The sequence below is a fragment of the Rhyacophila brunnea genome, unplaced genomic scaffold (assembly GCF_057557595.1).
Source record: "Rhyacophila brunnea isolate RB1 unplaced genomic scaffold, BYU_Rbru_1.0 scaffold_4, whole genome shotgun sequence".
Classification (NCBI taxonomy): Eukaryota; Metazoa; Arthropoda; class Insecta; order Trichoptera; family Rhyacophilidae; genus Rhyacophila; species Rhyacophila brunnea.
Window position 1 is genome coordinate 47302719 of NW_028233068.1, and position 13336 is coordinate 47316054.

Consider the following 13336-nt stretch of genomic DNA (forward strand, 5'->3'; position numbering starts at 1 on the left):
CTGAACACGACCGGACGCGCGCGGGCTACTACGAACACTCTACCCGTGCCCGTCCTCGCGCCTATTCCGCGTATTACACGCCCCATGACTACGGCAGTGGCAGTGCTGCCATGTCTACTGAAATTTCAGTACTGATATTTTTGGCAATATACTGAATCTACTGATATTTCTTTATTTCACAAAATTCCCACCAGCCGGGAAAAAAAGTAGCCATCTTCGAAAATTTTGGAATCTGCGGCCCGCGGTGAAATTTTTTCTCCTAAAAAAACGAGCCGACCATGAAAATAGAGAACCTGCGGCCCGCGGCGAAATATTTTTCCTAAAAAAAACAAGCCGACCACGAAAAATTGGGAACCTGCGGCCCGCGGCGAAATATTTTGCTTAAAGCAGAAATCTACTGATAATTTGTCGAACTACTGAAATTTTTTTACACATTCTACTAAAATTTCAAATTTTTGACTTGGCAACACTGTCGTGGTGTCTTATCTATGGTGGTGTCGTGTAAAGCGTCGCATTTTCCCTCCATGCCAAGGATTTCTATTAAAAATTTGGCCAATAATCACACAAAAAAATACTAATTGGACATCTGCTATACCTATCAAAGAGTGCCTGTTGATATTGCGGTTCTGGCTACAGGGGATCATACCACTCTAATGAACAATATATCAAAACAACTTATAGGTTATAATTATACCAGAAGTTTGTAATGCGGACTGGAACAAAACGTGAAGGTATGCAAAACTCTATAGTTGCTATAGTCTATGTCAGTGGTTCCCAAAGTTGACTGGGCTCCGACCCATCTAACAAAAAATTCCAATCTTGGGACCCACCTCTTAGCTGTCTTAGAGAAAAGAGGGCATCAATATTGGTAATGCTCAGATTCTCTAGTCGCGAGTCGTGGAACTACTTAATGCTGTCTTATTTGTTCTAATTGAAATAAAAAAAATATTTGAAGTGTTACCAATATGAATGAAAGACTGTTGAAATAAGAAACACAACTTAAATAAAAAAAAAATATTACTTAAATACCTACACCTACAAGGTTTTTTTACTAAGTTATTTCAATGGGAAGGATGTATTTGTTTCTTATTTTTCTTCATTACAGTTTTAGCATCAACTTCAACTTTAGTTAGGTACTTTTAATCGCAGTGAGTTTGATATATCCAATTTATGTCGGTATTTAGTTTCAATGTCAACCATAGCCAAAAATCCGACCTCACGTAGATATGAGGTAGTAAAGAGGAGGATGACTTTCATAGCTTCATCGAACAGGCAAGGATAATTATCAGCAACTGAGAGCCAGAATTTCGTTAACTGTTTACGATTGAAACTATTTATCAGTGACGTATCTTCTGATAAAGCAATGAATTCTTCACTTGCTTTTGTTGACATACTAGTTGGTAAGTCGTCTTGAAATGGGTTACAAATCCAACGCAACGAATCAAACTTTTTCATCTCTTCCCCAAAATAGTCGTCAAAGTTATTTATTAACAGTGATAAATGACTGGAAATTTCAGATAGTACGTTCATCTTAGGCTGCACTTGGTTTTCAATAATAAAAGTTTAAAGTGTTTCAAAACAATCATACTTGCCATTTTCAATACAACTTTTCCACAACATAACCTTTTTCATGAACGCTCGAATTTTATCGTGAACTGCAAAAACGTCTGATCCGTTTGATCCTTGCAAATACAAAATTAAGTTCGTTTAATTTCAAAAAAATATTCCCCAAATAAGTGAGCTTGAGAATGAATTCTTCGTCCAGTAGATGTTTAATATATTCAGTTTTTCCTTCCAAGTAAATTGTAACTTCATTACGCAATTCCACTAATCGTATCAGTACTTTTCCCTGGATAACCAGCGAACTTCTGTGTGCAGAAGAAGAGATGTATGGTGGCTACCCATTTCTTCACATAGTTTTTGAAATAGGCGTGCTTGTAAGGGTTTTGTTTTAATATAATTTGCAATTTTCACAGCTGTATCAAGTACTGTTTTGAAATCATCGGGCAATGCTTTGGAAACCAGTGCTTCTCTATGAATGCTACAGTATGTCCACAAAGCACAGGGACTTTGTTCAAGCACTCTCGTAACCACACTGCTATTTTTCCCACACATAGCCTTATTATAATAGCATTATTATTATTTTATCACAATATTTTCCGTAACTTAAGTTTATTTCAATTTTTATGAATTATGAATAGCTGAATGAAATATCAAATTTATCACTTCCTATTTTTTTAAATTCATATATACAGTGGCGAGGGCCCACTCAATATTCGCTCGCGACCCACTGGTGGGTCGCGACCCATAGTTTGGGAAACCATGGTCTATGTTATTCAGTGACGTCCCGTGGGGGTAGGCAGATTGAGCGTCGCTTGGGGGCGGCAGTTACTCGAAGGGCGGCAAATCGAAGAAAATCATTTGGTGTATATATAAATAGCTTCCTAAACTAAGTACTTAATAACGAAAATATCTTCCCATTAAAAATTCAACTCACTGGATGGAAACGTAATGTATTAATTAACATAAAAGGTTTAATAGTACTGTATTTTTTTTGTCGGGTTCGCGATGTCTAGTTTACTTCCGTTGTCCTTCGACGTCCTTGGTGACCAAAAACAATACTTGTGCACGGATGATAAAAATAGTGTATAAAAAATGGGGCGGCATTTTGTCTCGGGACGTCACTGATGTTATTGCATAAACGGAGAAGTTCACCTTTAATAAATTATTATTAGTAGGTAGGTATGTTAATTTGTGGGGAGCTTGTGACTAGTTTTAGGCCGTCGTCAGCTTGCTGTCAGTACTCAGTCGCCATTGTTAGAATCTGCTATCTTTTTGTCATTGAATTATAGTACGTGGTCCAAGAAATTATAGTATTTCGGCAAAAATTATAGGACAGTAAGTATTTCAATTATTTTTAGTATTTTTGCCTGGATAATACTTTAATTCCAACACGTTCCATTATTTCTAATTGAACGTATCATTTTTGTTGTGTTTGAACACCGCTAACCATATATTTATTGGCCTTATTACAACAATATTACATATAATTTTGTTTATTTATTTCAATTTAGTACCATTATGCTGACAGAGACCAATAATATCTATGTACCTATCCAGATAACGGTTTCAACAAATTTTACGCCGATATAACGCTTTATACAATATGAGCACGAAGCAGACGGAGGAGTCACAGCTAACGAATTCACTAACTGCATTGTGGATCATTTGCAGAATTTACCACAAAATGTCAAGAATGTAATTCTAATTTCAGATGGCTGCAATTACCAGAATATAAATCGTATTTTGGCAAGTGCTTTGAGTGATCATACGACAGTGGCGAAGGGTGACTTTTGGAAAGAGGTAAGCTGTGGAGATCAGAGAAAAAGAGCACACTTGTCAGGTAACTTACGGGAAATAAAAAGATAATACTTACGATATTACTACTGATGAATAGGTGCACACTAATGACAACGACACACTGGTCATAGGTTTCACAGCTGAATTTGTCAAATTATTTAAATCACTTATGGCAGTAGAATTCCACGCAGACTTTTCTATAGCAAACAATACGCATCGCCAACAAAAAAGTTTGTTTAATGTATAACTGCCAGTTAAAAACAAATATTTATCATATAAATTGTTGTGAAAATGTCTAATATAAGTTTTTTTGCTGTATTCAAATCTAAATGAACCCTTGGAAGGTCAAGCTTTGATAATTTTTAATTTTTGAAGAAACGTCAAACTCGGGAATGATTTTTTTTAAATGCAATTGTTCGCACATCTTCGATCGGGACACTACACAATTTAATAAATACTTATTAAATACTATTTAAAGCACTGGCGAATGATTTCGGTACAATATGAGATAATTTATCCACATTCAAAACACAGTAACACACTGAATATTGTATTATAAAATAAAACTTTATCACCGCTTTGAAATGTCAATATGACATGAACTGCGAATAGCATGTTATGTTTGTCCTATGATATCCTATGTGTAGTAAACAGGACGCACAATAAATACTATGTGCAAAATTGAAGGAAAAATAGACTGTGTTAATGAAAATTTTATTGAAAATCCACTTTTCTTTTAGAAATAAGGTGTTTAATGTAACTCTACAATTATTAATAATAAATAAAAACTTTTTGTCCATAATTTTTTTTTTATATATTAGTATAATTTAATATATTGTGCCGAAAACGACGATATTCATTTTTGAATTGAATTGAAATCGTTGATTTTCATATATTTTATTAATCTACTGAAATTTGAAAATGTTATCTGGCAACAAGTTTTTCCTGGAACGTGTCACTTTACCTTGTGAAACCCATCTGGGCAACGCTGGTTTAAAGTGCCTACCTTTATTATTTAAGTTATTTAGTTATTTATTATATAAGTGTTTTTATTGATAACTATTTTGTAATATTTGTTTTTCAGCGATTCATAATAACTATCCATAATGTTATGTATGGTGAGGATTATACTAATGTAGCTGTGGAAGGCGGAACCCTGCAAGACAGTGTAAAATTCAATTCGACTGAAGGAGAGGACAGTCATGATAATGATCATGAGTCATGAAATCGCACTCGCAATTAAATATCACCACAGTCATGGAGTAATACACCGGGCTTTGAAGGTAAAAAGTGATTTAAGGTTCAAATACATTATGATCACGTAATGTGCTATCACAGTAAGCTGCTGCTATGGGAAAAAAGTGTGTAATGTAGTTTTTCTTGGTATTTAAAAAGTTATCAGACTGATGCTTCTATCTGTAGCACATTTTGAATCTTTAATCGAACTTTATCAGTTAATCTGCCAAAATCACCAGAACAACAATGAGGTCACCTCACGCGTAGCGAACTGCATCGATACTCGCATGACCCAATGAATGTTTTTTATCATTTTCTACATGTCTACACATTTTCGACTCATGTCAAAATCGTGTGTTCTTTATTATTTTTATCTGACATCAATTTCTTAAAAATTATTTTATTATCTAGTTTTCAAATATGACAGAACATGTCAAATTGTTTTTTTTTTTTTTTTTTTTTTAATTAAAAAGAAAATGATAAAGAAAAATAATAATAGTAATAAAAAAAATGTTAACTTCTGCTAGAAATACAAAATATCTTTATTATTAAAATAAATTTAAACATGGAGAATGTTAGTTTTGCTGTGAGTCTATGGAGATTGTTAGTCTAGAACCGTGCAATAGACATTTATACCATCACAGATAAACATAAACTGGTCGGCCATGACAGTTCAATGTGGCACTCTTATTGGCTGGAATGGAGGTTGTCAGTTTAGAAAATAATAAGTATTTGAAGAATGTAAGTTTTGAAAATAAATCATATTTTCACATTTGTTTTAAATAGGAGTTTGTGTTTAGAGTGTTACGTCATACTTTGAATGGACGGTGTGAATATGAAGAACATTCCTGCATTCATATATCATTTTTGGTATATTGTGAAGTTTGTGAGTTATGAAACCAAAGCCCTCAAATGATGAAATATCGTTTCGGTTCACAACTATTTATATCAATTGTATTTACAAAAAATGCCACGATCTTATTATCCAAAATGGTATGGAAGTTCCAAAAAAAGACGTAAAAGAGAAGGTTTGAAATTATTATTTTATAATTTTAATCATAATACATAGGTAGTTAAAAAGCCCACATTTCACAGAAAATTTTGGTTCACAATATTTATCTCGCAAAAGGAAGTTTTGCGTATTGTTATACACAATAATATGGTATTTGTATAAATTTTATTTTGTTTGTGCCATGTCTTATTCGAAATTAGTGTGTCTGTATTATCCTGGTACGATTAACACCAGCTATACATTTTGTTTTCTGTTCACTAAACTAATATTTTTGAATGTATTATTCTATTGATAGGATGCCGAAGAGTGTTGCGGAAACGCTGAGCTTTGAAATCCTCAAACCATACCTGAACCAGAATTCTATCCCATATTTCAACACGGTGTCAAAGAATTTATTATAGAAAAGGAAATTGAAAATCAACGCCCTAAATTCCGTGAAGAAGGCTGTAGAATAACAAATTTTTCTTTTTTTTTCCAACTTCAATAATTAATTGGCCTCCATGACTTAATTTAATTATAATTTGTCATATTTGGAAATTTTGGGTAAAACAATTGAACAATTGACGTTCCATCGATTACAGCAAAAGCATACAGAAAGAGTCAACAGCAGGTGTACGAGTGGTTTGAAGAAACCAAAAATAAGAGTATGGAAAATGCTGCGAAAGAAGAGCGACAACGAAAATGGTGATGTTGTATCTTTGAATTCAAATAAAAGTGTGTGATTTTTTTTTATAATAAATGAAGACTTTTTAAATAGATTTTTTTATTAAATAAAAATCGTTAGGTATAACTCAATGTTAAATTTAATACAGATCATTGGTTCAGAATGCTTATACATTTATACAATTCAACTTTACTCCATAATATTAAAAAGAATAACAAATTTTCTTAAAGGCCATTGCAAAAAGAACCCTGCCCACTCAATTCATAACACTTATTATTGCAAAACATTCATGGTTAATTTCCTGTTCAGGAAAGAGTTTGATTGCAAGGTCAATAGCTTTCAAACTATTCCTATTTTTCAATAATAAGTAACTAGACAGATTTTATGTGAATCGATACATTAAAAAAAACAGAATATCACCAATGAGTATTGATATAAACCGAACCCCTATTGATTGAAGTATATTTAAATATTTTGAGTGGTATGATATACCATAATATATATCTTTGGTCAATTTGTGATAAGTGCAATACTGATATTTTCTATTAGTTCGCAACATCAATTTCAACCTGTAAAGCGAGAAAAGAAATTGCAATGGTAAATAGTATAAAGTAACCATCAAATCCTATCATTATTTCAATAGTCAGAATTGACCAAATAGAAGACCTCAAAAGTAAAAATATAGTAAAACCACTATCTCGAAATTACTAACTTTTCACTTATCATAACTTGACCAAAGACCACATATTTTATTGTATAAATAATCACATAGAATGTGAACAAAATTGATATATTTATAATATGAAACAAGACATAATATCAATTTACAAGCGCATTAGCGTTTTAAATGATTGATTTGAAGTCACAAAACATTTTCTGATATCGTATCTTTAAAATTTATCCAAAAATCACAAGAGTAGAATTTTATTGTAAAGGCACAGATATCAGCCATACTAGGGAAAATATTACACTTTACAGTCGCTGTACGAAACTTCATTATAACGGAATTGAAAAATTACTCTACAAATTCAATATACAGATTCTTTTCTATACTTACGAAAATTAGGCGGTTGGTGAAACAATGATAATACATTTCGATACACACATGAAAATTTCTGTTAAATAGGAAATAAGAGTTTGTCCATATATGATGTCATCCCCTAATTGAAGGAATCATTACCTACATATTATGATATAATGTGAAGAGCGAGTTCAAAATGTGACGCTATTTAATCAAGAGGGTTTACAATTTTGTGACGGGTTGGGGGATATCGAAAAATAACAAAAATCATGTGCAGTGACGTCCCTAGACAAAATGTCGCCCCATTTTTTTTTATACTTATAGTATTTTTATCATCCTTTCATGACTCCAATATCTAAGAAATATGTTTTATGGATACATTACTAACAAAATATATAGGTACCACTAAAATATACAAAATTAAATTTATAAATATTTTTTCCCCCAAATGTAGGGATTTTTTGACGTTGTTGGTAATACAGTGGCTGTCTTCTTCATATTCGGCAATATTTGTAATGATATTTTTAGCCTGAGATCTAAAAGGTTTAGCCATTATTGAATCGATAATCGACATAATGACAGAGCGACTCTTCGATAACGCAACTTCCGTGCGCACTAAAAGCCGAAAAGCAACCGAAGTAAACTAGATATCGCGAACACGATGAAAAAGTTACAGTCCCGTTAAACCATGCTAATTAATACATTTTGTTTCCAACTAGTGTGCTGAAATTTTTAATGGAAAGATATTCTCGTTATTGCTAAGTTAAGGTAGCTATTTCTATATATAGGTACCAAATGATTCTCCTCGATTTGCCGCCCCCACGGGACGTCACTGATCATGTGACATATTTTATGAAATGCGTATTCAGTGACATATTTTTTTTCAATAATAAGAAATGGATTATAAAATAATATGTAGATCCATATTACAATATAATTATTCATCAATTGATTGGCAATAAAGTATTGGATGTTGCATGAATTTTATGTAGTCTTGGCATAGATACAAATTAATTGATTAATCTTTTCTAGAACAATAAGATTCATGTCCCATAATATTTTCTATAAATACATAAGTACACCCTGATAAATTAAGGCATTTATTTTGCATTGGCGAAAATTATGATACACTATAGCTAGAAAAAACAATGTATTAAGTGGTATTCATAAGGCAATTAATGTCTAAATAGAAATAAATATTTTTATAAAACTATTTATGTATAAATTAATATAATTTAATCTATGAATACAATGATTATTGTAAATGATTCCGAGATGTAAAACTTAATTATTTGAAAATTCTATATGAAAACAAATCTTATTATAAAAGGATAATGTATAAGTACTTAATTAATTTTCAAACAAAACAATAATAATAATACTTATATACAATTCAAAAAAGATATTGCTTTTCCAATACATTCGTAGGACATATTAGGCAAGTAGTCTGATAGTTTGAGACACATAATTATATTACAAAATCGGCTACAGACGTAATTGCATACTTGAGCGGTATTTGGGAAATTTTTTGCACAAGTATACACATGAGCGTGTATGATAATATTCTTTTGACTCTAAAAGCGATATGAAAATGTCTATACTATATACTTGCGAACGAGTGTAGCAGAGACTTGCACAAGTCCATTATTGAACAGCATTGTTCAAGTATAAACTGACACTGTTGACGTATATACGTGTGCTGTGTGGAGGCCGTCGTATATAATTAAGCACACAAGTATACTACTTAAGTATGTAGCCTACACCTGTAACTGGTTTTAAATTAAAAAAATAAAAGATTATTTTTTCCTTGCAGTTTCATAAATTTTTATTTGAAAAAACTAAAATTTATCCACTACCTGTACATAAAATTTGATTCATTGTTAGGACTGAATAATCATTTATATCTAAATGAATAATAGTACAACTGAATGTGGACTGCGACATCTTCAAGAAGGAGGGCAGATGTGGTTCTAAAAGATCGAGCAAGAGAAGCGATGCAATACGCTAGATGTTGGTGGTCGAGGATAAAAACGGTAACAATAATCAAATTTGTGCGCGAAGAAAACGCATCTGCGCAGGTTCATCAAATTGTTCCACTACATCATTATATGAATATTGTGAGCATTTTAATTGTACAATTCGCTGCCCTCCTTAAGGTTGTCTGCACGAACCACTGGACATTAGCACAAGTTGCAGGAAATGGCAGTCCAGGTGTACATTTCAGGGACGGTTTAAATGTGGGCTTTTACAACAGGGATATGTGAAAGTACCACAGGCACATTAATCTGGCATGGAATCTGTAAACAGGGTGAAGTGACACGCTAAATATATTTTTAGCATACAATTCTCTAGATACAACTTCCCCGTCAGATTAATGTGTGTGCGGCATCTTACATAATAATACCTCATATCCAAACTGTGCCTGTGAATGCTAAAAGTGTCATAATATCTGCTTTGTATAGAGTTTATACAATTTGTAGAATATATATCCCTATAACGATTATAGCCAACAAATAATATTAATTTTATTGTTAGCGAAAGGTTTCTATTGTTTTTGAGTAAGAATAGTACCTAGGTATAGTAACATTTCATACAATGATGGATTGAAAATACATGCTCAATAAACGAAACTAACAATTTATTATATCTTTGTACTTTTTGTCATAGTAATAAAAACCAGTCATGATTGCATTCACATAATAATATTATCATTATAACGATTGACACTAGAAATAATCTCTGTAATGATGAAATTTAAAATCAAGGTTAAACCAAATATATCTTGGGTTCCAGTGTTGGTATCATTATCGAATACTAATAACAGACCCCTTGCAAAAGCGTTTTATAGAAACAGAACAATTTCCATACTTACTGTGAAAAGGCAGACAGATTTTTATCTGAACAAAAATTATTTCTCATACGCTCAATGGAGAGAAAGACCTAGGCGATATTTTACAAAGCGAGATTCGAAATGAGATCAGGAATGAAATAATTTGATTTTACATGCCGACTCAATTATCTATCACAGGTACAAAACATTGTCAGATATCTAGAATTATGCTATATTTGCACTTTTTAGGCAACACTGATACCTATCTAAGACAACCAATCAAAACTGTACCATTACTGTAAACTTACAAGACCAGAAAATCAATATTCGTAACTATCAATAAAACATTTCTTTACTTTTTATTTCAAACTTGATGATTGATATAGCTTTGTAACTTTTTACAAATAACTGCAATAAATGAACTGCAGGTTCATAGCATCATTTAGCAAATTCACAGGTTGTTTTTCTATGTTTATTTGATCCAGAAGATGGACGCAGTCCATGTATGACATTTTGTTTGATACAGTAGCTCAAATTTATAGTGTCAACGAACATACAGAAGTGTCCAAGATTGATGCAACGGCGAACCATCAAACCAGAAGTCTACACTCGAGGAGGCAGAGACCCAAGCTCGGTGGAAGATATAAGACGATAGACTATATCTTACAAATAGATCAAAGAATCCACATTTGTGATGTTAAAATAATAATGTTAGATAATAAATAGGAAGCCCAATATCAGTGCCCCGATGGCTGAATGGTGAGGGTGACACTGTATCCACTGTGTTTGATGAGAGTGACAATGTCCCCGTGCGAAAGGTGTCTGATCGGTGTGTGATTAATCGCCACTATTGTGTCTCCGACGTGAAGAACTCCGCACCTCGCCGCCGGAGACCCCGCAATCAGCTGACCTGAAAAATTAACAACACATTAGTCTTTAATAACAGAAATGAGAGTAGCGTACATCGCAAGTGTGAAAACATGACAATGATATTTGAATGTCAGTTCAAAAAAATTGATGGCAGACGAAAAACAATGTTATACTTCCTCCAGGATTTTTTAACATTAAATCTCCATATTTAATTTACAGCCGCTGCATTACTCAGAAATGGATAAGAAAAAAAATCCACGTATTTGTATAATCAAGGGGCTTTTTATATTCCGTAATAAGTCAATTAAGTTGACGATAGTCATGCTTCGTTAGCAAGTAACCCATTAATTTTATTAATGCAAGAAAGTCGCGAGCCGAATACTACAAGGTTCTAAGTGTTCGTCCTTGAAAAAACAAACCCAACAATGAAGTAGTATTCTAAGCTGCCTCATTGTTACTTTTGTTTCTCCAAGGACAAACACTTAGAACCTTGTAGTTCTCCACTCGCGAAGTGTTTAGCTTTCGATTTGTTATTGATATGTAAACCACACGTGTTTATCTACGTGATTCAGTAAGTAATAGATTGAGGTCTCAGGTACATAACAACATATACCAGGTTTAATTGAAAATTTTATAGCAATCAATTTACTTTATTGGAATTATTGCTAAATATGCCAGTTCCAACATTTACGAACATTTTCAGCAATCTTCTGTGGGCATGTTACCCACTGGGAGCAAGGGCGAGGAAAGTAAAAAAAAAAAAAAATATCCGAATGTGCAGATAACATTACTTGCCTATTGTACTGGTAGCCTTGTTGGTCGAAGAGATGATTACGAATCCGAAGCCTTCATTTTCACTTCTCTGCACCACCACGTCGTAAGGTATATTGCTCACATTCAGATTGCTGTACTGGCCTACGCACATATTGGAAGGGTAATTATACATATAAGCAGTTTTAGGTGGATATGGGGATAACAATCATAGCAACAATCTAATTTAGGATTTAGGGTTCAAACAACAACGGGATATTCCCATAGAATATCCATGCAAGCTAATAATTATATAAGACATTGCAATGTTTAAAATGTCTAATCTAATGGATACTGATGTATCATGAGTTTATAGTAGCAAGCATTTAAAAAAATAATAATATGCTACATTATATTTGATAAAAACCCCTAGCGTTTTCCTAAATACAATCATATCTGTTTCATATAATTTTATAGGCTTCGGAATAAAATTAATTCATTACCACACAAATGAATATGTTCATTATGATCACGTCACATGCTGGCACGGCGACAAATTTAGGCTATGGTTTTGTCGTTCCTCAGAATATTTTGAATGATCACTATCTGTATAAATTCAATGATGGAGAGTGCCAACTCTAATGTATTAGTATTTTCAATTATTATTCAACCTAATTTCAATTAATTTTAACAGTTTCTGCGTGTGTGTACGTTAAAATTACTTGCGATATTACATCCATAGATAATATTTTAAACAGAACCCAACCAGCAGACCATAGATAATAATTTAATAGTAAATCCAGAGAAAACAGCTAAAAACAAAGAACACGCGATTTTGACATGAGTCGAAAATGTGTAGCAAAAACGTTTATCGAGTCATGTGGTTGCCGATGTAGTGCGGTATGCGTAATGTGACCTCATTGTTGGCCTGGCGATTTTGCTAACTGACAATGTTCGTTTAAAGGTTCAAAATGTTCTACGGGATGAGAGGCATCAGTCTGATTTTAAATACCGATAAAAACGACATGACACACCTTTTTCCATTCGCAGCAGATTACTGTGACAGCACATAACGCGATGATATAGTATTTTAAGCAATACAGTTTTTATGAGTTAGTGTGGGTGCAACAATCGACCATTTTCATTATCGATTTTAGATTATGACAACTGCAAAAATCAAAATGACTACTACATAGCAAAATAATCAGAACTAACCGGTAGAATCTCCTATCGGCGGATCACCGTAAACGAGATGTGGCGAGGAGTAGGAGACTTGGTGCTGCATGTTTTTGACAAAATTACTCGCCGGAAGGTGATAGCCGGAGCCATTCTGATTATAGTAAGTCGGGTAAGGTGAATTACTACTCTCGTTTGCTTCGTAATTTAATGTGTGTGAAGACGGCATCCTGTTAAAAAATCAAATACATTATTATTCAACCTTACTCGACGATAATCGCTGGACCAATACGGTCATCCAGTCATACTCGGGAATCACTAAACAGCAGCCCTAAAAACTGATGGATTAGTAAATTCAAAGACTTTTTCATCCACTTTTTCTCTACATCAATGTTAACCTTAAGGGGGGACATCTTC

At 33.0% G+C, this 13336-nt stretch overlaps 1 protein-coding gene and 1 long non-coding RNA gene across 7 annotated transcripts in view; one reads left to right on the plus strand and one right to left on the minus strand.

The window, feature by feature from the left end:
- Positions 1 to 484: 484 nt before the first annotated feature.
- Positions 485 to 6673, plus strand: LOC147067460 (uncharacterized). 2 transcript variants are annotated; one of them, XR_015071451.1, is made up of 4 exons: positions 485 to 731; positions 3275 to 3363; positions 4445 to 4643; positions 5904 to 6673. It is a non-coding gene; the product is annotated as an uncharacterized LOC147067460 (long non-coding RNA). The 2 variants fall into 2 exon arrangements; XR_015071452.1 differs by having other exon boundaries at positions 3275 to 3403; positions 5904 to 6476.
- A 2425-nt stretch (positions 6674 to 9098) lies between these two features.
- Magi (membrane associated guanylate kinase, WW and PDZ domain containing protein magi) overlaps positions 9099 to 13336 on the minus strand; it is a 40690-nt gene continuing 36452 nt past the window's right edge. For all 5 annotated transcript variants that reach the window (XM_085953734.1, XM_085953733.1, XM_085953735.1 and 2 more), the window contains 3 exons: positions 12959 to 13149; positions 11789 to 11908; positions 9099 to 11033 (listed from right to left, as the gene is read on the minus strand). In XM_085953734.1, coding sequence (XP_085809860.1) covers positions 10861 to 11033; positions 11789 to 11908; positions 12959 to 13149 — 484 coding nt within the window. In that variant the 3' untranslated portion in view covers positions 9099 to 10860. The remainder of the gene's footprint in view (positions 11034 to 11788; positions 11909 to 12958; positions 13150 to 13336) is intronic.